The following is a 26,749-nucleotide window of genomic DNA, read 5'->3' on the forward strand; positions in this document are numbered from 1 at the left end:
TCGTTGTAGCGCTTGATGGTTTTTGCGACTCCACTTGGGGACACATTTAAAGTTTTTGCAATTTTCCGGACTGACTGACCTTCATTTCTTAAAGTAATGATGGCCACTCGTTTTTCTTTAGTTAGCTGATTGGTTCTTGCCATAATATGAATTTTAACAGTTGTCCAATAGGGCTGTCGGCTGTGTATTAACCTGACTTCTGCACAACACAACTGATGGTCCCAACCCCATTGATAAAGCAAGAAATTCCACTAATTAACCCTGATAAGGCACACCTGTGAAGTGGAAACCATTTCAGGTGACTACCTCTTGAAGCTCATGGAGAGAATGCCAAGAGTGTGCAAAGCAGTAATCAGAGCAAAGGGTGGCTATTTTGAAGAAACTAGAATATAAAACATGTTTTCAGTTATTTCACCTTTTTTGTTAAGTACATAACTCCACATGTGTTCATTCATAGTTTTGATGCCTTCAGTGAGAATCTACAATGTAAATAGTCATGAAAATAAAGAAAACGCATTGAATGAGAAGGTGTGTCCAAACTTTTGGCCTGTACTGTATATCATATACATATATCCTGGCAATTCACTGTCAATATGGGGTTAATTAGAAGTGACTGCAACCACCCATAGAACCTGTGTTGATTGGGAGATGAACACAATAGGCCTGCAGGCTAAATAAGGGTCTTGCCTGAAACGTCCATGTGGCGTCCATGTAGCTAAACAAACAGGCTAAGGCAGTTGCAGCAAACTATAATAAGCTCATCATACATAACTAATGTTACATGAATTTATTGTACACTTTGGCAAGCCGCCATTACCCCTTCTGGTCCAGTTCAAGACAACAGACTTGTTTTTAACTTTAAACCAACTTTATTCACTTTTAGTACTCACACTTATTTGTTGTCCGTCATCTGCAAAATTGAAATGCGGTTCTGGGTTATCTAATTCAGTATGTGGCGCTGTCGCAAAAATCTAGGGTTACGGAACTGTAGTCTTGAAACTGCAGCCTCCTGTGCTGCAGCTATACTCTACACTCTTGAGGGGGGTAAAAAAGAAAGTCTGTGTAAGGAGGCAACAACACAGGACTTTCCCTCGGGACACTGGTGTTTGAAACCAAGTGAACTTTAAATTACATTGTCACCATGTTTCTTTTCCTAAACTTAATCTACGTCACTTTACGTTAAGTACGTAACATGACGCCACCATTCGTGGATTGCTTATTACTTAGACATCAAATAGGCACAAGGCACATAATTTCATGCTGTCTGTTGAGAGTGCATTTTCACAAGCTATAGAAACCACTGTATGAGGATATGTTGACACACAATGAACTCAATCATCTCAAAAAGGTCGATGCCGTGGCATTTGCCTTAAATGAGATAGTTTTCTTAAATGTTGTTACCATGTCGCGTTGTTACAGAAAGGTCACAGGGTCGATCTTTGTTTTAGCTGCGTAACTGAAGTATCACTTCAGTGTATGACTTGATGTTGAAATGAAATTAACTCCTTTGTTTCTTATTCCATGAATGCTATGGTTACCTGATGGCTTTCTGCATGCTGTGTGTTCATGTGGTAATTGTCATATTTCCAGGGTTTCCATTGTATTTGGATTTTGGAAACATTAGTGTTAGTGTTAGTGCAGTCCCATGAGTGTTTGCATGACATATATTACAGCTGTATTTTAACTGATCCATTTACAATGAGATGATTCCCTTGTGTTTAATTGTCTGATTAAAGCCTAGAGTCCAGTGCCAATGCCAATGCAATGACTTTTTTAATGATTACATTAGACCTAATTGTGCCAAGCCATCCCTAAATATTTCTTTAAATGTAAATCAGTACACCCAGCTCTAGGAAATCTTTATGAAAGTAACAGGCCCAAAAAATAGGCTTTTTGTCTAAAAGCATTGAAATTTAACGAAATGGACAAAGGCATGGGTTCAGCAAGGTAGGTGCTGAGGGTGCTGCAGCATCCCCCATTGACAAGGGGTGGAACAACACAGTCTGTCAATAGCTGTTTTACCCTAACTAATGGGCAAACTGAACATTTGTTTCACATTTTGAGCAGCTGATAAGTTGTCCTTTCAGGGTCAAGAGGCTGATAAATACCACAAAATTGCATTTTAAATACATAAAATATCTCGGATGTGAGGGACTTGCGGGGATGTAGTTTTATGGTAAGCTAATGATGGAGGCGATGTCGAGCAGACATATCATTTGCCCAGGGGATGGGAGTGGTTTCAACGAAGAGATAACTGGATGTCAGTCTGACACCATTAAAAATGAAATATTACAAATTTTGGCACGTATAGTCCAGAAATTGTGTCACACATTCTTTGGACTAATGGTCTGTAAGTATGCCTGAGCAATTTTCTTTATCTCCTGTAAGCATGTGCACATACAGTACAGGCCAAAAGTTTGGACACACCTTCTCATTCAATGCGTTTTCTTTATTTTCATGACTATTTACATTGTAGATTCTCACTGAAGGCATCAAAACTATGAATGAACATATGTGGAGTTATGTACTTAACAAAAAAAGGTGAAATAACTGAAAACATGTTTTATATTCTAGTTTCTTCAAAATAGCCACCCTTTGCTCTGATTACTGCTTTGCACACTCTTGGCATTCTCTCCATGAGCTTCAAGAGGTAGTCACCTGAAATGGTTTTCCTACAGTCTTGAAGGAGTTCCCTGAGGTGTTTAGCACTTGTTGGCCCCTTTGCCTTCACTCTGCGGTCCAGCTCACCCCAAACCATCTCGATTGGGTTCAGGTCCGGTGACTGTGGAGGCCAGGTCATCTGCTGCAGCACTCCATCACTCTCCTTCTTGGTCAAATAGCCCTTACACAGCCTGGAGGTGTGTTTGGGGTCATTGTCCTGCTGAAAAATAAATGATCGTCCAACTAAACGCAAACCGGATGGGATGGCATGTCGCTGCAGGATGCTGTGGTAGCCATGCTGGTTCAGTGTGCCTTCAATTTTGAATAAATCCCCAACAGTGTCACCAGCAAAACACCCCCACACCATCACACCTCCTCCTCCATGCTTCACAGTGGGAACCAGGCATGTGGAATCCATCCGTTCACCTTTTCTGCGTCTCACAAAGACACGGCAGTTGGAACCAAAGATCTCAAATTTGGACTCATCAGACCAAAGCACAGATTTCCACTGGTCTAATGTCCATTCCTTGTGTTTCTTGGCCCAAACAAATCTCTTCTGCTTGTTGCCTCTCCTTAGCAGTGGTTTCCTAGCAGCTATTTGACCATGAAGGCCTGATTCGCGCAGTCTCCTCTTAACAGTTGTTCTAGAGATGGGTCTGCTGCTAGAACTCTGTGTGGCATTCATCTGGTCTCTGATCTGAGCTGCTGTTAACTTGCGATTTCTGAGGCTGGTGACTCGGATGAACTTATCCTCAGAAGCAGAGGTGAGTTTCGTTGCAGCGCTTGATGGTTTTTGCGACTCCACTTGGGGACACATTTAAAGTTTTTGCAATTTTCCGGACTGGCTGACCTTCATTTCTTAAAGTAATGATGGCCACTCGTTTTTCTTTAGTTAGCTGATTGGTTCTTGCCATAATATGAATTTTAACAGTTGTCCAACAGGGCTGTCGGCTGTGTATTAACCTGACTTCTGCACAACACAACTGATGGTCCCAACCCCATTGATAAAGCAAGAAATTCCACTAATTAACCCTGATAAGGCACACCTGTGAAGTGGAAACCATTTCAGGTGACTACCTCTTGAAGCTCATGGAGAGAATGCCAAGAGTGTGCAAAGCAGTAATCAGAGCAAAGGGTGGCTATTTTGAAGAAACTAGAATATAAAACATGTTTTCAGTTATTTCACCTTTTTTTGTTAAGTACATAACTCCACATGTGTTCATTCATAGTTTTGATGCCTTCAGTGAGAATCTACAATGTAAATAGTCATGAAAATAAAGAAAACGCATTGAATGAGAAGTTGTGTCCAAACTTTTGGCCTGTACTGTACATGGTCATGTACGGTTACTGTACTCAGTGAAAATATGTTCCTTTTTGCAAGAAAAAAGGACTCACCACGAAAAAGTGATTTTTTTTTCATCATTGTTTACGTAACATTTGCAAAAACACGGTATAAAAATACATTGACAAAATATTTGCTAATAAAATACATTCATGTACAATCCAAATAGATTACATATCAAGTGATCTGACAGAAAACAGATTTACTATTTGGAGCCAATGAGGTCAAGATACAAAAAACAAAACCTTAAAAGCTACATATTTTCATTCCTGAAGGAGGTACAGCATGTTGATGAGTTCTTGTAAGGACTGTTGGTGTCGCAGCTTTGGCATGGCACGGTGGCTCATAGTTCTGGTACCGTCTGGTCATTCATTCCATGTGGACAATGACGATCATGTACATCAACAGCTGTGTGTCCCGTCTAAATGTCCACAAGCTGAACATTGAGCCCTCAGCCTGCTTGTTTCTTTCAAGTTAATCTGAGTGCAGCCTCGGATTAATGTGTCAATACTTATTACAACTTCTTGCAAATGACTGATTGCTCTGAGTGAGCGGCATAGTAGCAGAGTTTGTATTTAACTATTTAACTTTGGAAAACAGGGGGAGAATAATAAAAATCTAACTAACTAATGAAAGAACTAGTTAGTGCATGTTAGTAGTCATGTTGCAGGTACAGGTTTGAAAAAGTCCCTGTGAAGAAAAAGCAGATGGCGCTACAATGGCAGCAGTGTTTCTTAAAGAGTGGTGTGCATGTGAATGCCTTCCTGTTTGTTAGTTTGTACCTAAATAAGCGCCACTACGTGCATGTTTAAGCCTGGATTTTGGATGCAATCTAGGTTACAAGCTCATGTGAGTGCACACTGAGTTATCAGGATGTATGTGGGTATATTTAACATACAGTAATGTGTGTGTTAATCCCTGCGGTCTGACTTGCCAGCCTGTGTGCGTACCGTTAAAGTGTGTGCATGTACTTAATGAATGTTGAGTGCATTAAGTGTCTGTATTGCTGCATGCATACAATGTACGTGTGTGTGCATATTAGTGTGTGTGTGTGTATGTGTTTTCGGGGTCATCTAAGTAACCAGAGGAGGATAAGCAGGCCAAACAGGAGGCTCGACGTTGTGTTCACACACCCGCTTGAGGTGCGGCTGTGGGGGCGAGGAGGGCAGTATGTGTAGGGTTCTAAGCAGGCAGCGTATGCCATGACGTGCGCCACGTAGTTCTGCTCCTTCACCCCATGGAACAGGTGAGCCATTGGGCCTTTGGCGTAGATGGCCACATCCTCCCCGCCGTGCGTCTCGGCATCCAATGGGACAGCAGCCTGCTGCATGTACTCCTCGTCGTCTGGAGAGAATTGAGTATAGAATGTCACAAAACAAGGCGACTCTGTGCTTGGATCATCAAGTGTTAACACAAAACAGATGCTTTTATAGTCTGTGTCACCATAAGTTAACTATGATGTCAGCCAAGATGAACTTCATTCTACATTGTGACTTTGTCACCCGCAACCCAGTAGACTATTTACTGAGGCATTGTAAAGTATCACTGTTTGCTTACAGCACTGGTTTGCCTTTTTTTTTGTCAGTTCAAATACCACCAACTCCACAGAGCACCTTTGGATAGCTTTAAGGTTACATATGCCTCATAGATGTTTCTGTGGCTGTTGCCCATAAAATGGTGTTTTGCAGATCTTCTGTAATTTACCTAATTATATTCAATTACAACAACCAGGAGGTAATTAAAATCATTTTGATGAAATTACAGCATTTACTGCCTGACATTTCTAAAGTGTACTGACAGATTCCATACATTTTTTTTGCCCCCAAAAACAAAGCTATAAAACAAGTAGGATGCAAAAGTGTTCCTTAGGTTATAAGATAATGCATTTGATGCTCTCTAGTTAAAGGCTGCTTTTGTGGATTGATTGTGGCAAAAATTCTGTGGGCAACCTTTATCACCTTTGGCTAATCGTACCTCTACTTCTCAAAATATGCTGCAATAGTATATTGGCTTCATAGTCTTCATTAGAATATAAATGCTGACTTTTACAGCGCTTCATAACTCTCCAGATGGATACATAAAGTTTAAGAAATGAATCCCTCTCTTGTAATTGCACGTTTACTTAAGGTGCCAGATGGGTTGAGTGTGCACTTTTGAGACACAACTACCGGTTCCAAAGACATAAAGTGACGCCAGTCCATTCACAAAGACAAAATTGGAGGTTCTAAAAGATAATTCATCCCTGGAAAGAGATATTTCCACCTTCAAACATATACACACTCATGCAATGATTAAAGCGAATGGTGCAGAACAAGAGGAGGAGGAACTGGGTCATTGCTGTCCAGCATTCCACAAAGAAATACAAATAACTTTTTTCTAAGCGCAGTTACATGCACACAATGAAGGCTGTGTAGGGAACAGAAGACAGCAGAGTAAATGCCACAAACATCATATTTCATCTTTGCTTTCCGAGAGAAAAACGCAGGCATGAGTCAGCCATAACCACATCAGCTAACGCTGTCTGTACACACATCAGCACAGACGACTGCCACATCTGAAAGACATTACTTTGTACTTACAATAATCTACCATTGAGATGTTGCCTCTGGTTCCGTTTATATGGACATAACCAGGACCGTTGGCATACAGGATGCTGGTGAAAGGCATTTTGTCATCGGCTTTCTTTGGTGCCAGACCTGAATGACAAGAAATGTCGGAAAAGTGGACAATAATGCATCAGTCACGGTGTCTTTTCACATAGAGGCAAAATGAGCGCACAGACTCACATGTACTTTATGACACAGATATAAAGTTGAAGCTTTTAACATGCAAATTACGTAACCACAGTCTTAAATATTATGCAACCACCTCCACATGTAATGTCTACAAATTAGTCACTCTAGGCTACTTCTGCTATTTTCCACATATGGTTTGCATCCGGATAGAAATCCACTCTGTTATTCTTTACTCTTTCTCCCTCCTGCACTTTGTAAATTTGACGTGCATGAGGTTGACCTTCATGCCAATTTAAATCTGGACTGCATGCGAGTGCTTTTAACCATACCGAAGATGGGATTCCCTCGAGGTGTGTTACCACCGAACGTGAAGACGTGGGAGTGGTCAGCTGTGACCACAGTGAGAGTGTCGGATTCTCTGGTTAGCTGTGCAGCACGCTGGATGGCTCGGTCGAACATCACAGCTTCTGTCAGTGCCAGTTTGGCGATGCCGTCATGGTGGCCATGATCAATTCTCCCTCGTAAAAGAACAGCAAAAAACAAAAAAAAGTAAATTAGACTTGGCTTGAAATATCTTGCTAGTGTACCTCCAGAACAATCATTTTAGCAGCAGTTAAAAGGAAACTGTCTGTCTTATTATTCAATATTTTGTTTTTGTCTTCTTCTAAAACAAGTGTTGGGTGCTGTTGGGTAATCCACAGAATCTTAAAGACAACATTTTAAAAAAATTAAGAATAAATACCCTGTTTTACATTGGCAGCCACGTATTCTTACCACCATGTCTATACTTCTTCACGCATGACATGATTTTGCCAAGTAGGATATGCTCCTGGATTAACAGCGCATTCCAGGCAACCTGCAACTTGTTTTTTTACAACCTTCTACCCGTGAAAGTGCACTAGAACGGCAGTCAAACCCGTAACTTACCACCCGTGAACTTGTACCAGATCGACGTACTCCCAGTTACGCTTTCTGACGTCGCCCTCTAAACCAATTACCTTACTCTTCTAAACAGCAAGGGCAGCCCCATTGATACGATGTTGATGCAGGTGATACACGGTGAGAAACAGACATAAAATAACCCAAATGTTAACACATTATTGGCAGCCGCTCTAACAGCTGGTTTCCAGTGCAAGAATAAATCAATATAAAATACCAAACACACAGATAACATAAAATAAAAAGTATAATAGCATCTGTGACCTTATGCGCTGTTTCTCCTCCTCCGTTTCGCTCAAATGAGGAAGGAACCGGCACCTTTGGTGACAGAAGTGATCATACACAAACATAAACCCCGCACAGTCTGCCATGTTGCTTTGAGAGTTTGGCGTGACTTGCCTGAAACGCTATGAAGTCGTGACTTGAAGCGGTGACTTACGGGCTCAGAAACTTGCCTGAAACACAGCATAACATCCCACATCACAACATTGCAATCAACCAATCACAGCCCTCTGACATCATCAGTGTGCTGCTGCTGTGCTTCTTTCAAAAATTCCTTTGTGCTTCTTCAGAGCTAAGCTAGTTTTCCAAAGGGATGTTAGTACAGTGGAACAAAATTCTCAGTAACATTGAACAAAAACCTCGTAAGCTACTGCAAGGTTAGTGAGTTAGCTTGCTAATAGGTTGGCTATGCTAATAAGTACACTTGCAAATAGACTAGAAATTTTGTGTCATTCATAACCTACTTACTTAGTAAGCTAAGTTGCTAACATTTTAGCCTTTTGGCAAGCTTAATTGTTAGCATAGCTTTCGTACTTAGCAAGCTCACTCGCTAACATTTTAGCCTATTGGCAAGCTTAATTGTTAGCATAACCTTCCTTCTTAGCAAGCTTACTCACTAACATTTTGGCTTATTGGCAAGCTTACTAGTTAGCATAGCCTACCTACTTAGCAAGCTAACTTGCTAACATTTTAGTCTATTGGCAAGCTTACTTGTTGGCATAGCCTACCAACTTAGCAAGCTAACTCGCTAATATTTTTAGCTCACTGCAAGCTTAAGTGTTAGCATAGCCTGGTCCATGTCATTGGTTCGACATGCCATTAGTCCGACGGTCCACGGTACTGAACGGCTCCCAGCGGGCGTATTTCTACCTTGATGGTGCGCCGCGACTGGTTCTGGGTCAGCTGGGAAAGGCTTGAGGTGAAGCAGGCTCACGGCTTACGTGTATGCCACTGTCTTTTTCATTTTAACTCACGCCATGATCTTTTCCTGACCCTAACCAAGTGTTTTTTGTGCCTAAACCTAACCAGACCTTAACCACAGGGAATCATGATGATTTTGGAACAACGGGACTTCGGAACAATGGGTTTAATATGGTCAGAACAATGGGCTGTCGGACCAATGGGCAGTTCCCGCATAGCCTACCTAGTTAGCAAGCTAACTCACAAATGTTTGGCTTATTGGTAAGCTTACTTCTTAGCATAGCCTACCTACTTAGCAAGGTAACTCGCTATCATTTTAGCCTATTTGCAAGCTTACTTGTTAGCATAGCCTACCTACTTAGCAAGCTAACTCGCTAACCCTGCAGTTGCTTACAAGGTTTTTGTTCATTGTTACTGAGGATTTTGTGCAGTTGTACTAACTTCAATTTGGAAAACTAGCTCAGCTCTGAAGAAGCACAAAGGGATTTTGAAAGACGCACAGGAGCAGCACACTGATAATGTCAGAAGGTTGTGGGCTGTTGATCCAGGATCATGTCCTACTTGGCAAAATCATGTTTTCTTCATGATTCCCACAATGTCATGCTTGATGACATTTTAAATTAGAGGACTGCTGATATAGTACTCATCTTCCACAAACAGGAAGTATCCTTTGGGATTCTTGCTGAGGATTTGTATGGCCTTCTCTGTCATCTCCACAATGGAGGGGTCGCGTGTGCTGTTCCGGAAAACCTCAAATCGCATGTCCTTCGGCTCGAACAGACCTGAAACCACAGAAGAAAAGCAGAAAATATTTTAAAAGCACTGTAGAAAAAAAAAGTTTTGTAGCAAACTAAGGTGGTAATGCAGAGGTCAGTCTAAACTGTCAGAGCTGAAGAACAGTGAGAGAAAACGCGAAGCTGAAGCCTGGCAACATTGTCAGTTAAAATCCAAGCTGCTTCCATGACAATGAATCCCATTTAATCATAAATCAATCACTATTTCAATGTACTATTTCTATTTTGAAAAGTTAACAGTCTGAACATTCCAGGTTTAGACTGTTAAGACATGCTCCAATCATGCTAATAATAATAGCAATAAAACCTAATAGCTGATATCTATTTGCAACACATACATGAGCTATAGATGTGCAAGATGATAACAATTCTGTTGCATATACTGCTGTACACATCATCACAGCAAGAAACGTTCCCTTAGGTTTTATCTTTGTAGTTAGAGGTGATAATACCACCAAACTGTGAGTTTATAGTTTACCATCATGATTACTTGACATGGTTGTAAAGACAATAGTTGGCATTACTGGAACCCTCTTGTTTCTCAGCAATTGACTGTTTTGTAACCTAGATAAGTTTATCTGCCAACACCTGAGTATTATATTGCTTGTGTGAGTGTGTACATTATGTGTGTATACACTGATATGTGTCTATCAGTCTTGTGTGTCGTGTGTATGGTATCTGTGTGTGTTTTATATACTGCAGTAAGTGCATGAGTGTGTTAACACATTTATACCCACCCATGAGCCGGTCAGTAGCTTTAACATTTATCTCGTCAAACTCCTTCCTGTGCCAAACATAGTGTGACTTCTTGTTCTGAAAAACAAACCAGAGTAAACTTGAATCTGAGACTCAAACCTTAAGATATATGGAAATATGGAACAGTATTGTTAAATAATCCTACAGGTTTAGCCTTCAGCCACACGTTAATGAGGTTTCTCTTGTCTTTGCGGTCCCCCTTGCGAGAGTTGGAGGTTGGGTACTCGGGGTCTGAGGTCCCTCTTGGTGTCATGTACATCCTCCCTCCTCCCAGAATCACCTTAAAGGGACACCAGACAGAATGGGATCATGAAACTTAAGAGTGTCCAGATAGATATTAAATGAGTGAGTCCTGGACCAAGATGAAAGATTACAATTGCTCGGAATTGTTCTTACGTACATCAATGTCAACATTGGTGACCAGTTGGGTTGCAATGTCGACGCAGCCCTGCCGGTGAGCGCTGGGAGGAAGATCTGCATCACTGTACCAACTGCGGCTGACAGAGTGGGCATAAGCAGCGGCCGGGGAGGCATGCTGGACGCGGGTGGTGGTCACTATGCCAACCGATTTACCTGGACAAAGCAGAGACACACCCAAATCAGAAGGAGAACTGTTAAGGCAATCACACACAACGTGAAGTGATTTTTTTGTGCCTGGTACAAATTACCAACTAACAAATGACAGTGCAACCTTAACAATGCACATTGGAGGTTTACATATTTGTTCTTGGACATGGAGCTGCTCTGGAGGAAGAAATAATGATGCTGGCTCAGTTTTTACTGTAGTGGGTGTAGCCAAAGTCCTGCTGTCTTTACTGGCTTTAAGTAATGAAGCCCAGGGGGAGAGGTAAATGAGGTTCCAGTTAGCCATATAACTCTCTAGAAAAGCTTGTTATTATGGCAATGAATGAGTGAACAGAGGATAGAACTGCTCTTTACATATGTTATGTGGTGTTTGCTGGTCTAAATACCAATGATTGAATTCAATTAAATTAGCACTTGGCACATTTGCACATTAAGTCTTACAGGATCTTTTTGAAGCCACTGTGTCGCCAAGGTCAAATTTGTCATGTCCCTTGTGTTTTAAGATGTTTTGATGTTGTTTTGTGAAGTTTTTTATGTGAGGCAATGAGCTGTAGCACTGTGCCCAAGACAAATATTCCCTCAGAAACAATAAAGTTAACTCTACTCTACTCTAAACTCCCAATTACTTGCCCTTGGAAAACTTAGCAGTTTTTGGCTCCAACCTTTGATGTTCACACAAACTGCCTTATAGAAACTTTTTTTAATAATTGAAATTGGCTTTATGGGAAATGCTCCAGCGCCTTTTAAATACAACACAATAGCTATTCAGGTAGCTACTGTATCTTTAGTACTTTTGGTACCATGCAGTGGTGACACAAGTAGGAGTAGGAGGAAGGTTCCTGTAAAGTTACCGGGCTCTGTGTGTGACGTAATTGTTGCACGACCATTATGACCGGGGCGACGTAGGGGCGTAGGGACACCGTTAACCGTTAGCGGTGTCTGTAATAACTCCAGTCACGGTCCATGAAAAAACATTTTTTTCCAGCGGATGTCTCAGTTACAACATAATTGAGCTAACTGGAGTAGTTTCATGTCGTATCAGACAACGGGAGGCTTTTAACAGATGACGTCCTGCTGCTGTTAGCTGTCCCTATCAGCTGATGCTTTCTAGACATCGTGATTTCCCAAAACTGAATAAATACCACACATAGCAACACGAAACTGCTTTGCTAGCTCAATCATGTTGTAACTAAGATATCCGCTGGAAAAATTTTTTTTCCACGGACTGTTTATTGAGTTAATACAGACACCACTAACAGCTAACGGTTAGCCCAGTAAATCTACGATAACCATGTTATTAATTACAAAACGTCACATCCCGCCTTGAGTATATCCAATCAGCACCAAGTAATCCCCAAGCCCCAGCCAGGAGTCTTTCGGGGCCGTTCTGAGTACCTACTCCGAGGCAGGGACTTGTTTAGCCCCTGTAAAAGTTCCGGAACTCTGTCCTTTGGGGGTGGTTCCTGCGGTGGAGACACACACCAACGGCCCCGGCCCCATAAAATTACCCTGAAGTTCCTGCGGTGGAAACGGGCCTAAAGATGCATTAGGACCACAGATGGGCCAAAACTATCGGTATTACTATGCTAATTCCATGTTTTTTTATGGAATGCACTATAGATAATTACTACAGTAATACTACAGAATTGGCTATAGTGATCTTAAGCCCCGTTTCCACCAAGCAGTACAGCACAGTACAGTTCAGTTTGGTACGCTTTTTTTCCGTTTCTACTGTGAAAAGTTGTGGATGGTACCAATAGAACCGTTCTGAACCCTTCCTATTTTTGGTCACCCTTCTGTTGGGGTACCTAGCAGACAGATCTGGTACTAAAAGGTGGAGCTGTGAACACTGCAGTCCATTGATTGGTCAATAGCAGATGGTCACTCTTGCTCAGGGCCGAGTTGTGGCTGGTTTTAGGCTTATGTAACCACTGTTCATACAGGTTCCAAAGGCACCATACCGAAAGTATTTGGTGGACACAGGGCTCTATAGTGAAATTAAGTTTACAAGTATCTCTATAGTATTTCCTGTCGTACTTCTTTGGTTTTTCAGGTACTATAGGAAATTACTATAGTTAAACTAAGGAGTTTTAGATAGTGTCACTATAGTGTTTCTATATTATACCTATGTTTTTGTTGGATGCACAATGGAAAATTACAACAGTAAGTCTACAAAGTTGGCTAGTAGTAGTATCACTAGTGTTGTACTCTTAACCAAAGATGAGGTGAAAAATACTTAAAAAAAAAACTTACTATAGGACACTATACAATTCTGATATCATAGTCATACTTAAGTTAATTTTCGTAAGGGGTTGATACATAGTGAGTACAATATTTCTTTTTTTTAAGATTTTTTGCCTTTAATGGACAGGACAGTTAAGTGTGAAAGGGGGAGAGAGAGAGAGGGGATGACATGCAGCAAAGGGCCACAGGCTGGACTCGAACCCAGGCCACTGCGGCAACAGCCTTGTACATCGGGCGCATGCTCTACCACTAAGCCACTGACGCCCCAGAATACAATATTTCTAATAATGGACGCCAATGACCTTGACACACAGACAGTTGCACACAAACAATGCACTGGTGCACAGTACTTATGATTATAAGCCAAGAAGGCTGGCCAATGTGGAATGATCTCTTAATTATTCATATTCTGAACATTGAACTATACCTGGTGACGTTCAGGTAGCAGGGAACATGCTTATCAGATGATATTTTACTCTGCAGCAGATATGGTCATTGCGTATCTTGAGATAAGGGTTTAATTCAAACCAATTGACCTTTCTATTACACCAGCACACCCATTATACTTAGCCAAGCCAGCCAGTGTTTGTACCTTGTGCTTTAGCACGCCGTAGTACTGAGTACACCTCGTTACCAAAGGTGGTGTTACATTCGTACGCCACTGCTTTAGCACTGAGCCCCACTGTCTTGGCGTTGGCCTTCACCCCACAGTGGTAGGCTGTAGCTGTGCTGGCGCTGTCTGCCACCTGCTTATCCACACTGTAGGTCTGTGGAGTAGAAACAAACATCATTGAAGAATACGCCAGGAAATAGACAAAAATTTAAAGTAGTGTTTTCATTTCTACGCTATAAGTTAGAACACAGAGACACAGAAGACTCTGAATACTCAGACTCATTCACGTTACAATGACTGAGGGATTATACTTGACCGAAAACCTGATTTTTTTTAACTTGATCATCCAAAATCTCAGTGTTTTCAGTTAAAGTGTTAGTTTTAGCTAAATCCCTCGAAACTCTTCTCACACAAAGCCTTTAGGGCTTAAGTCACAGCGGGATGGCATGAGGCAAGATGTAACATGTTAAGAGAACAAAGCATGTGAAATGGACACAGACACTAAGCCACTAACCATCCACTCTTTAAACTGGGGTGTTCATCCGCTCTCACTGTGTTTTTCTCCCTCCTTCTCCATGTGTCACTCTGTACTAATTTACCAAGAAACCACAGACACCTACTACGTACATATGCCTAAATGACATAAGTGAATTAGCATGTGGTAACAATACTCTGTCACACGCAAGTATGGACACGCGTGCACGCACAAACACATGCACACACATACACAGCATCTGACAACACATCTCATCCCTGGAGTCCATCTACTGATAACAGTGTTGATAGTGAGTGTACGTGTGTGCGCATGCACGTGCATGTGTGTGTCGGCAAAGCAATTCCGGTCATAGAGTGCAGAGGAATGAAACAATAAAAATGGAACTTTGGCCCATTTCCATTACTTCATTGTAAATTATTTTGAAAAAAAACCCCAAATATGTGAAAAGTGCTTCATTGCTGTTTTTTTAAAATCTAAAATTACAAATAGGCTAAAACAAATCCAATGTTTTAAGGAAATGTAGCAATGAGTGTTAAAAGTTATAATAAATGTTAAACTGTAATCAGGACAGCATGCACAGTTATTTTCTGTAAGTGATGAATGCTTATATTGCAAAAATTAAAAATGAATAAATTTTCAGACACAAACTGTGGAGAAAAATATTGGTTTAAAAGTTATATTTAAGAGGAATGAATATAGTGGATAAAACATGTAGTCATGAGAACAGCACAGCCAAAAACATAAATTTTAGAAAAGTCTTCTTTCTGTGAAATGGGAAATAATTTGTAAAACAAAGCTGATGTTATATGGTGAAACCCTGCTGGCTCTTTCAAATTAGAATTTGTACTGTTGTCCACACTATGATCATCTGTGAATATATAATGACTGATAAACCACAGGTCACCAGTGTCATTGTGTCACCTTTGACAGGGCCACATATGGGAAGGTGTCCATGGCCAGCATTGTCTCCTCCCCTGATCCGCCTTCCATCTGACCTCGTAGAATTCGAGCTGCCGACACCGTGGACACACCCATCCCTGGGAGACAATGATTTACAGGTAATGTCACTGATATGGATCCACCATTTATTTTCAGTTCCACTATCTCAGTTCATCTTAGTTTACTGAGATAGTGAAAGACAATCAATGATTTAAAAAGCTGTTTTCTTGTGTTCACATTCAGTGAAGGTTTTGCTGTTCCGACACCAGAAGACTGTCCCCTGTTTACTTTGCAAACGTTTAAAAAATCCTGACCAAAAATATTAAAATGTGTTTGTTTGAAAAGCTGGAGATGGAAGGGAAAAAATGATTCAGTAATTCTCTAAGCAAACTAAGTGAAAGCATGTCAAGGCCATTAACGTCAACTGAATCCACAAATGGACAGGGCATGGTGGGCAGTGGTATACTAAGAAAACCACATTTTCAAACAAAATCCTCACACAGACCAACACGGACTCCTCCAGGGAAATATTCAGGCCACGATTGGTCGAACATATAACAAATAAACATGCTTAAAGATGCTGCTATGGCACGATCTGGATTACATCACGTAAAACATACACATTACATGCCTTTGATTTTCTAAATCAATTAAGGGACCTGTTTAGTCTCTTCGTGTGGTCCACTATTGGATTTCACCCCTGACTTTGAAAACCATACTTTGCGAAACCCATGTCAGGGTGATGCACTTAACTCTCCCTTCAGCATCACAGTCATAAAACTGAGAATACTCTCTGGGCAGGGCATTACTGGAGAGATGCACAAAGAAAACTCGAGCCTCGACCACCCAGAAATGAGACTAAATAGGTCTGATTTAAAGCAGATATACTGGTAGTTAACAGGAACAACACTCTTAAATCTCTGTGCCTTTAAACAGCTCCCCTTACAGAAAAAATCTTTCATGCCTCACCGGCTGTAAATATACCACACCAGTGACAATTAATGTGAAAGATTTTCCAATCAAATCTGATCCAGATGGAAACTTTCCTCAACTGGCAATAATCGTCCCTTTGGTTGACAGTACAACGAATGCCAGACTGCACTGCTAAGATATGTAGCGTGTCAGGAGTGGATCCTCCTGAAGTCATTAACCGCAACTAGTGATGTTATAGAGAAATGTTTTTACAAGAGGTTCTCTATTCTGTTAAAGTCGTGCACACTCACATCCTGCAGTTGGTTTCCCGCTATTCAGCTCATCAGCAGTTCACGGTGCCAACAAACATAGCCATGTGTCAACAAAGGCAGTGGAGAAGAAGAATGCTAGCAAGAAAACATGGATGTAAACTATACAAACCATAGAATATCTAAAAAAAATCCACTTTGCAAATGCTTTGTAAGGAAGAAAATGTACCCATACAAAGATGCAATGCAAAGTTGTCCTGCTTAAACTACAAAATAGGTGCAGGTGGTGACAGCCAGTGCTTTGCAATATGACTCTCACTCTAGCTCTGTTTTTGTCTTCAACGACTCCATGACTAGAGACATATCTGGCTCATTAGCTACAAAATGTTTCGTTGTTGTCACAAACAAGATCGTAACTTTACAAACCAAAACAATTAGCTTAAAGGCACTAAATTGCTCCGTAAAGCTAAAGGGAACTGACATGATGTTTATCTGTAGGTCGCCTTGGAAGTTAACATCACCCTGGTTCATTCAGTGAAAAGCCAATGGCATTTTTCCATTGGATCTTGGATTACCACAGGAAATAACTTCTGTGGCAAAAAAAAAAAGTTCATAATAATTTTGTTCAGCAGGATAATATTCACAAATGAACACCACTTTAATGAGTTTTGAAGCGTAAATGCGACCACCAGACATAAAACGCTAACGATAGGCTACAAATGAGCTACACTACCGTCACGACTTCAACGTCGCCACCACAACGAGGCTGTAAAGCTGCGCTCAGCGTGATGAGACTCTTGTTAGCAACTTTTATTTTTAAAGACACGTAAAGGCCTCAGAATTCATTAATGGGGTATTTACTGACAGACTTTATGTGATAGACCAAAACATGAAAAATCTCTAACGTTTGTGTTAACCACAGAGCTTATTTCAGGCACTTCACCAAAAACTCATTCAAGAAACCCAGTGACTTCAAGATGAGGGAAGCTGAGTGCTAAAATGCTAACTCATTTCTGGGTTTTAGGACTCAGTCTTGCAGTACTTTACAGTCAGGAGTCTGTGTTGTCCCTTTCACATTACACTTTGTCATTAGATCCATTGTTAACATAAACATAGGCTTATCTATCGGTGGAGTTTTAAGTTCAGGAAATTAAAACCACTTGGTTAAGGTTAGAGAAAAATCACTTTGATGATTAAATGAAATCAGCATTGGCTGTTGGTGGGAGATGAGATGGGAACTTAATGCCTTCAGTCATTACTCACACCACTCCAAGACTTTTCAGGTCAAGTCCATGTAAACGTAATCAACTTTAAGTATTTGACCAAATGACTAAAGCTATTCAAAGGCTTATTAAGACCACTGGCTCATAAACCCTCAAAAATCTAGACACACGCCTGCACTGTACACTCACTCACTGTCCGCTCTCCAAGCCACTTTCCCTCGATCCATTCTGAGCACAGCAAATGTACTGTAACTGAACACACTTGAGCACTGTCTTCCATTGCATATTGTATTTGTCACTGAGGCTGAAACTAGTAGCCTTTTCTAACTTTAACCACAACGAGTCATTGTTGAATGTTTGCTGGAATAGATTTCATAATGATAGCATGTCCTACCGTCGCCGAGGAACAGGATGATGTTCTTGGCCTGGTGCTCCCGAGGGCGGAGCTTCAGCGCAGCATCCAGTGTTGCCCTGGCCTGAGCATCCCAATACGCCGGTTCCCTCTCAAGTTCGTACAGCGCTGCTCCGTGGAAACACACACATAGATGGAGACTGAGATAAGTATATGGGGAGTGTGGATGGATGTGAGCGGAGATTTTTTTCAGGTTTGTGTGTGATGTTGACTGCTTAGTATGTGTGGGTGTGTGGTGTTTGCATGCGTGGAATAGTAAAGCTCCTGTATAGAGAAGTGAATTCAAGTGTGTCTGTGGGTGTCTGCACACTCATGCATCGCTCTCTGCCTTTTTCTGACACTTTGAATTATATTTGGCCTTGGGTAAGACAAGAGAGGAGGTTTCTCAAGAGGTGTCAAAATGACAAAAACAGCCAGGAAGACACTTTGGTTTCTGTCTGTTCTTGCCCAGAACATACAGGAAGGAACATTCCTCCGGCCACACACCAAAACAACGGAAAGACAAACAGCCCGTCCCACATTTTACATAAACAGGTAGACACAGGCAAAAATATACTCACATACGCCTTTGTGCACTGACACTAACACAGACTCCCCATTACGCCTACACACCTGAGTTTCAGGCACAGTTTGTCCTCACACACTCACCCTCTCCCAGGTTGAGGTTACCTGCTTGAGTCCCCCAGCGCGTCCATTTGTCTGCCCACAAAATGCTACTAATATCCCAACCGCAGGCAGCAATAATAACTCTGTCATCTCCTCACCTTGGCTCTCCATGGCGGCCAGGCCCACGGCCAGCAGTGTGGGGCCCAGGAGGATGAGCAGGAGATTGGGGGCCCTGCAGTGTGGCGTCTGCATCTCTAATCCGAGCGACCTGGAGGATGGAGAGGTTGACACAGCCGGCTTTCACAGCACCACGGCGAGACCAAAAGACACAAGCACAGGCGGAGAGTGTGTGTGGCTGCAAAGACCTCCGGCCCTGCCTTTTTAAAGCCCCGCTGGGTGTGTAGTAAGGAAGGGCCCACGCCAGCTCATAGGCTTAGAGCCACAAAAGAGGGAAGAGAAAATGTGAGGGAAAGAGGAAGAGCCGGGGGAGAGAGAGAGAGAGAGAGAGAGAGACAGGGAAAGTGGGACCACACAAGAGTGCAGTAGCATCACAGCCCCTCTACTCACTTTGATTCCTTGAAATGCACCACCCCCATTTTATTGTTTTAAAAGGTTGCTCCCATTTGGTTCTCCCTCTTTTCTCCGGCTCCCCCACTCTGAAGTGTGTATGATAGAAATTTGAATGGTCCTTTGATGTGGTAAATGTATAATGGCTGTTTTTATGCAGCAGCGTCTAACAGGGAGTGAAAAAAATGGCTACCCAATTTGTGTTGGCATCCATCATGATACAAATCATAACTGTGTCTTTTTCCATTTCTTTCCCCCCCATCTCCTGGAAAAACAGTCCACGGGAAGAGAATGAGGTCCAAGCTATTCTTGAAAATATCATGATTGAGTCTTGATGTGCTCTGCTTTTCATGTCAGGAAAATGGTCATATTTCCATTTCCTCCCCTCAGAATTTTTGCATTTAAAAGACCCCAATATTTTCCCTCTCTCACCGAGTTGTCTTGGCTGGTTTTTCCATGGGAAGTGAAGCCGGGCTAGCATTTTTCTTCCGTGAGGTAGTGGAGACCGCCTGCAGAATGAAAATGCCTCTCTTCTACGCAAACACAACAGTTAATGTGTGAAATGAAGTGAGTTGGGCCAACTTTGTTCCACACGGCCAGAGGAATCAAATTCCCGAGGAACGGGTCTCGCCTCGTGAACCCGCGAGGCTGAATCTCGTTACAACTCAGAGCTCTGGAAGACCTCTGCTTTCTGCCAACCGCTCACCCGTTGCCAACAGGGGTTTGCAGTTAGTCACATGTGCCTAATCAAGACTGCAATAAAATCATAGCTGCAATCTTGGTAAGGAGGCCTCACATGATGCGGCCCACACCACATGAACTGGAAATACCAGCGGCAATGTGCAAGAGCAGGAAATCTTGTGGAGGCATGTCTCTCTGTCCGTTTGTTATGGGTTTGCCCCTGAGAGAAAGTCTATCTTGTGTTGGGAAAGTCAAATTAGCTTCCTGCAAGACAAGTGTAAACACCTGGTGGCTGTTTTTGGTCTCAGCGTGGATCATCCATCCTCACCAAGGTGCTTAGTAGCTTTTGTTGGCTGATTATATGGCAGGCTTGAACGCTTGTGGGAAGGTGGTGAACTCCTGGGAATTTAGAAGGCTAATAAAAACAAAGCAAAGCACAGCAACACTGAAAGATATCAAATCCCAATGTATACTTCATATACATGTCAGTGACAGAATCAGCATTCAGCATCTAAAATTAAAACCATAATTCTGATCTTGCACTCAGAGGTTACACATTATTTCCAACTTGATGTACTATGTTTTAAAAATTACAATCGCTTGTTTGCATTTGTACCACCCACCTCTCTCAGAGGAGTAGATATCTGTGTTTCCTGTTGAAAGCAAATAACATATTTCATCTTTTTATTCCCCCAAAGCAAAGCTGTCTTGACGAGTGGTAACTATTTTCCTGGCCTCTGATGGAGAGCAAGTGTATACGGGATATTTATAGTGTAGCAGATGGTGACTTGTGTACACTATTTCGATCACGAAGCAGAGGAAACCGTACAGTGGGGGGGCTTTTCTTCATCATGCGGTGTGTTCAAACTGATTTCCTGTTCAACCTGACGAAAAAAAGGCACCTGTTCATGGATCTCAAAAGGATCTAGCCTGGTAAAGAGTAATCATAATCTATGATATCTATCACTTTATATAAAAAGGTGTCATGTCTCTATGGCATAGTGAGTATTTCACTGTGGAAGAACACCCTTTTCCTTCTTTTCTGTTGTTGTCTGGCAAGATTTTTTTTCTTTCAGGTGATCCTCTTTTGTTTAATTCAAATTTCAAAAAGCTCATAAGAGACTACAATCTTGGACAAATGGTGAAAGACGATGCACACTTTCTACACCACCCCTCTTTCTCCAGTATAAGACTTTGAGGAGCAACAGACCAACTCTAGCAACTACAAGTTCTTTGGAAGGGTATCTAGATACAATTTCCCTCGAGTTCCCTACTGAAAATCTATCCTCCTAGCATCCCGTGATGAACTGTCAATTGGCATTCTAGTGTGAAAGACATGAAACATGTAATGTTGACACTCTGCATTCATTATCAAATAAAGGACAAAAGCCAAAGAAGGAAAAAAAGATTACGAAAAAAGGAAGAACTGGGCATGTTGGTGGACTATATGGTTCAAGAAGCAGACCATGTAAACTCAACATCTTCCGTTTGACTCCAGCTGAGGGTGTTTTGTGTCTTGTCCACTGTCTCAACTGAAAAAAAAGTTCCTTTCACGTGTTGCCCTGTATAGTTGACATGTAAAGAACCCAAAACTGTAACACAAGTGTATTGAAATGTAGATTGTGTTTACAATTGCACCCATACGTCGTCACAAGCACTCCATCACCCCAGCATCTGGATCCTGAGTCAGACTCCCCTAAAACTAAATTACAAATGTTATACTCGCCTGTGCTTCCCTTCTCCCTGCCAAGCTCCTTTAACCTATAGATTCTGTAAATTACAGTGGTTAGCCAGATTTCTGTGTCTAGATTACAACTCACGGAGGGAAATGTTTAGGTTCAGGTTGTCAAAGCGAGGACATACATGTGGGTGGTGCCAGACCACACAACCACAGTTTCAAAGAGCCAAATCCTTTCCCCTGGCTTTTTCAAAAATGGCTTAAAAAAAGGAATTTTTGAGATATGACAAAGATAGGGGAGAGGGACATTGAGCCAAGAATATTGATGGCAAAAGTTGAAGATGCTTAAGATGGTATCTTAAAGAAGGGAGAGAGTCAGACATTCAGCAGGGAAAGAGAGAGAGACGGAGGAGACAGACGGACTGCCAGATCTTAGAGGGAATAAAAACAGAGACAGCGCTGGTGGAACAATTAAACTAAGTCTGAAATGATGCCTGTGATCTATTTTGGCCTCGTCACAAATTCAACCCCCCCTCCACTCCCCTCCCCGCCCCGCCCCCCCAAACACACACTCATGAAGTGCCATCCGTAAGACAGACGAAGAATATATCTAGATCAATTTAAAGAGGTACCATAAATGATGTAACCCCCTTTTTTATGTGAAGACTGAGATCCCATCCCAGAACAGTTGGACGACCAGTCATAAAAGGTTTTACTGCTGGTATGCAACTCAATTGGGGGACAATTACAAGTGAAGTACAGAGAGACCCAACGTCCTGACTCACGACGGCTCAGACGCAGCTACGGCAAGAGAGTGCTACCTCAACATCAAACAGTCTGACAGCTTTGAGAAGTGGCCCCGCTTAGTTTTTAATTGGACTCATAAAGGAAATATGGAGTTTATCCTAATTAAGCTATGGTGTGTGTGTGTGTGTGTGTGTGTGTGTCTGCGTGTGCAATGGTGAAAGAGTGAATTAGAGAGACTGGTTTAGCAAGGAGAGACATGTGAGCTTGAGAGAGATTAAAAGAAAAGTCTTTGTGTGTGTGTGTGTGTGTGTGTGTGTGTGTGTGTGTGTGTGTGTGTGTGTGTGTGTGTGTGTGTGTGTGTGTGCGCAAACATGCCCTCTCTCTGTTGTGTTATAATTGTCTACAGTTTGTTATGTCTGACTTCAAACCTAAAAGTTATGACATGGAAAAAAGTAGATTGCAGTGAACTCATATCCAGACTTACAGCGCCAGTTTTACTGTGAGCATTGAAGAATATATTACGTTTGACATCATGTCATGAAGAAATGCTTTCATGGGCACACGGTGACCACATCAAATATTTGCTAATGGCTGTTGGTTTGCTAACCTTCATCCTTTTGCTCGCTCCCTCGGCAACATCACAAATATAAAATTCTGACTCACCTGCGCAGCAGCATCCAGTGAGGAGAAGGAACCTTATCAACAGTATCATCTTGACTCTGAGCCACAAAACCTTTTCGGCTATCAGACTTATTTCTCTTTTCCCAACACTGTTCTCTCTACTTTCGTCTTCTTGCTCCCCTTCCGCCTCTCGTTTTTTTGGCTCTCAAAATGTCTTGCGAATACAATCTGCTTCTTACAGCTCCTTCTACAACAATGGCGGGCAAAGTTTCTCACCTCCATGGTATCCAGAGAAATAACAAATGACTGATGGAAAACAAAAACTTATTTTCCTTCCACCACTACCATTTTGTAGCCTTGGCTTGCATCTTTTGTTTGAGGCAGAGGCAGTGGAGGAGGGGGAAACACACTTATTTGGACACACACACACATACACACACACACATATCTGCACCACCAGCAGCACTCACCTTTTTACCAGTTTGCGTCAGAAATATCCATCAAATCAGAGAGCGGGCCCATTTCCCTCCCCACACTGCCCATCTTTTTTATCTTCACAATGCATCAAATCAAAGTGTTTTCCTCTCTCGGTCCTTTGTGGACACGTGTCTGTCAGCAGCTCACACAGGTTACAGCTTTGTAGTTTGCTGCAGAAAATGTCTGAACTGGTTTCAGAGGAGTCAAAGTGGGACAGAGGGTTTGAGGAATGCATGGAAATAAACAAGTGTGTGGATGCTGTACATTACAAAGAGAGGCATGTGAAAATAAACTTGTACTAATGAGCTAAGTGTTGACTGAAAAGCAGGATTATGCGGGAAGACAGAAAATCGTGGAAATCCAGCGAGATGCATTCGTCTTCAGGATGGCCGAGCACGGTCTGATGGGAGAAAACAAGAGTTTTAATCAACACGCACAGCCGCGTTGTACCTGCCTCGCATTCCTCGCCTCCCACTCAACTAAGCACTCTGCTTACCCTAGATCTCCTCCACATCAAAGAGCCCTCATTACAGGAGCCATCAAACATGCATAGAAAGATTCAGGGAGGGAGAGAGATAGAGCCGGGAGGGAGGAACGGAGGTGGGAGGACAGCGGGGATGAGAGAGTGCAACCATACGCCTACTGCATACAGACGTATCATTCAAAACAAATCAATTCCAGCTGCTATTTGCCTCACCTGGCAAGACCTTGGACAAGATCAGGCAGAAACACAAGAAATAGCCAGCAGTTGTCAAAGAACAATGCGCAAAAAGAGATTCCCAAAACACTTTTTATTTTGAGTCAGAGTAAATGAAGGCCAAAGAGATGAATGTTAAAGGAGCCCAATCAGTGTGGTGGAGCAGCATAAAATCTTTCTCCTCTTCCTCATAGCTTTTGTTTGCCTTTCTGAAAGGACGCCAAAAAGAGTTCCCTTTTCCTGCACGGCCACCCAGGCGTGATGCTCATGCTTGTGGGAGGAACATTGTGTCAGGTGGTGAGGTCGGGAGGCTCCGCGACTGGCGCTTGAGGTCAGACTTAGGTTTATTTTCCTAGACAGGCCTCTGTCCAAAAACATCCTCCGCCGTGTCCTCAGTGTCCGCCAGGTGCTGACCAGACAGAGCCTGGTAGCAGCGTAAGGAGAACTGCTGTGAGATGGACTGCTTCTTTCATTCAGCTGGTTTGGCGGCGGTCATTTACATTTACAATTTCGGCATTCAGGTCACACACTCATGCATGGATTACCAAGAAGGCATGGGGATGACATTTTTCGAGGACCACACTGGACCACCCAGGGGACTGCATCTACTGTAGAGGAATTCATAATTCCCTGGGTTCTAAGTAAACTATGAGCTTTATCAGTGACCTGTATGTGTTGCAACAACCTGCAGTAACCTCTTTCTTTGCCTGTGGCACAGTCCCCACTTGCATTTTCACAATAGATGAGTAAGCTAACAAGTTATGAAAGAAATGTTTAGTGAAGAGGTCTCAGCATTCACTGAGCCAGAATCAATGTTACTGAGGCAACATAAATGTCTGTTATCTGTTAAATCTGCTGCTCTCAGCACCCATTATACAATTGACGATACTAGAAAGGGTATACCTCTCTCAGGGAACACGATCTGTGAACATGATCCCCTGATTTTCCTCTAGCACCACTATGGAGTTGGATCAACAGTTTGGTGCGGCTTCTGCACTGATGCAGGCACTGTGCCAGACCGGCGTGGTGAAGAGGGAGCTGGGCCGGAAGATGAAGCTATTGATTTACTGGTCCATCTACGTCCCAACTGTCACCTATGGTCATGAACTCTGGGTAGTCACGAAAAGAATGAGATCGTGGATCGGCTGAAATGAGTTTCCTTTGTGGGGTGGTTGGGCTCAGCCTCAGAGATAGGGTAAGGACCTCGGACAGCTGAAGGGAGCTCGGCGTAAAGCTTGAAAGGGGTCAGTTGAGGTGGTTCGGGCATCTGATCAGGATGCCTCCTGGGCACCTCCCGTTAGAGGTGTTCGTCGGCACGTCCCACTGGTTAAGAGGCCCCAGGGCAGACCCAGAACACACTGGAGGGATTACATATCTAATCTGGCCTGGGAACACCTTGAGGTCCCCCAGGATGAGCTGGAAAGTGTTGCTGGGGAGAAGAACATCTGGGGTGCTTTGCTTGTTGCCCTTGCAATCCAATCCCAGATAAGCCATTGAAAATGGATGGATTGATAGATCATCTGTGGACCACTATTAGTTTTTAGTGAAATGTCTTTGCAACCACCAGATAGATTGCTGAGAAATTTGGTACCAATATCCATGTCCCCATCAAGATAAATTGCAATAGTTATCCCTTAAAGTTTCATCTAACAACATCATCAGGACAATTTCTGACTTTATCCAGTCAGTGCCCGCAAAACTAAAGTTCTGTGCAAGTGATCAAATGTTAGCATACTAATATATTTAGCACTGAATTTGAAACACCACTGTAGGAGCTATAGCCTTACTGAGCCACTAGCATTTCTGTAGAAGATCAGTCCTGTTTCATGTATCTTTTATGGGAGCTTTGCTTCTGTCTTGATTTAAAAGAATGTTAATTGATGTAGATGTGTGCGCACAACATCTTGCTCAAGAATACTTAACAAAAAAATAAGCTTTTTTTTCTGTGGGAAAATGTCCCTCATACCTAAACATCCTGCAGCCCCCCAGCCCAAATCTCCAGATGCTTGTTGGGGCAACAACTTGGTGACAACAACATTTAGGCTGGGAAAAAGGCTCAAGGAACCAACAGAGTGCTTTGTGTGACGCCTCTGTTTGAAGCCATGTCTTTGACTTGTGTTGTGGCACAAAGATGTGTGTAATGAATCTGGATGCGAGCAAAAGCTGGCAAACAAGGACATTCATTTTAACTTTAATTAGCATCCCAGTGGAGTAATGATTGTTTCAATCTTTTGTTTTTGACTTTGCTCATACAGTAAACACATTACTAAAACTTTATTAAAACCATTTTGCAGTGAGTTGACCATGCTGTGCAAAGGCCATGATTTATCTCAGTTGGAGAATTTAATAAATTCCATCAAGAAATTAAAACCACCTTCCTCATGATCCTTCTGTTTCTGCACATTTACATATTACTGTCGTTTTCTGGCCTGCATTTAAGCATTACTTTGATGTGTTTCATGTTCAGTAACGTCAATGTCTCATCTAAGTAAGGGCTTTGCTGTCCCTGAGGAGGAACTTCAGTCTGTCAGGCTCCTGCAGTACCAGTGTGT

General features: G+C 42.3%; 1 protein-coding gene across 5 annotated transcripts in view; it reads right to left on the minus strand.

The window, feature by feature from the left end:
* Positions 1–4,112: 4,112 nt before the first annotated feature.
* Positions 4,113–26,749, minus strand: part of alpi.1 (alkaline phosphatase, intestinal, tandem duplicate 1) — a 135,561-nt gene continuing 112,924 nt past the window's right edge. Inside the window, exons 1-12 of one of the 5 annotated variants that reach the window (XM_049589080.1) lie at positions 23,066–23,120; positions 18,888–20,392; positions 18,106–18,231; positions 15,290–15,405; positions 13,852–14,026; positions 10,831–11,003; positions 10,576–10,710; positions 10,412–10,487; positions 9,528–9,662; positions 7,068–7,259; positions 6,583–6,699; positions 4,113–5,347 (exon numbers count right to left, since the gene is read on the minus strand). In XM_049589080.1, the coding sequence (XP_049445037.1) occupies positions 5,073–5,347; positions 6,583–6,699; positions 7,068–7,259; positions 9,528–9,662; positions 10,412–10,487; positions 10,576–10,710; positions 10,831–11,003; positions 13,852–14,026; positions 15,290–15,405; positions 18,106–18,231; positions 18,888–18,981 (1,614 nt within the window). In that variant the 5' untranslated portion in view covers positions 18,982–20,392; positions 23,066–23,120 and the 3' untranslated portion in view covers positions 4,113–5,072. Of the gene's footprint in view, positions 5,348–6,582; positions 6,700–7,067; positions 7,260–9,527; positions 9,663–10,411; positions 10,488–10,575; positions 10,711–10,830; positions 11,004–13,851; positions 14,027–15,289; positions 15,406–18,105; positions 18,232–18,887; positions 20,393–23,065; positions 23,493–26,749 lie in introns of those variants that run through there. The other 4 variants (XM_049589078.1, XM_049589079.1, XM_049589081.1 and 1 more) reach the window with 4 other exon arrangements.

The sequence above is a fragment of the Epinephelus fuscoguttatus genome, linkage group LG10 (assembly GCF_011397635.1).
Source record: "Epinephelus fuscoguttatus linkage group LG10, E.fuscoguttatus.final_Chr_v1".
Lineage (NCBI taxonomy): Eukaryota > Metazoa > Chordata > Actinopteri > Perciformes > Serranidae > Epinephelus > Epinephelus fuscoguttatus.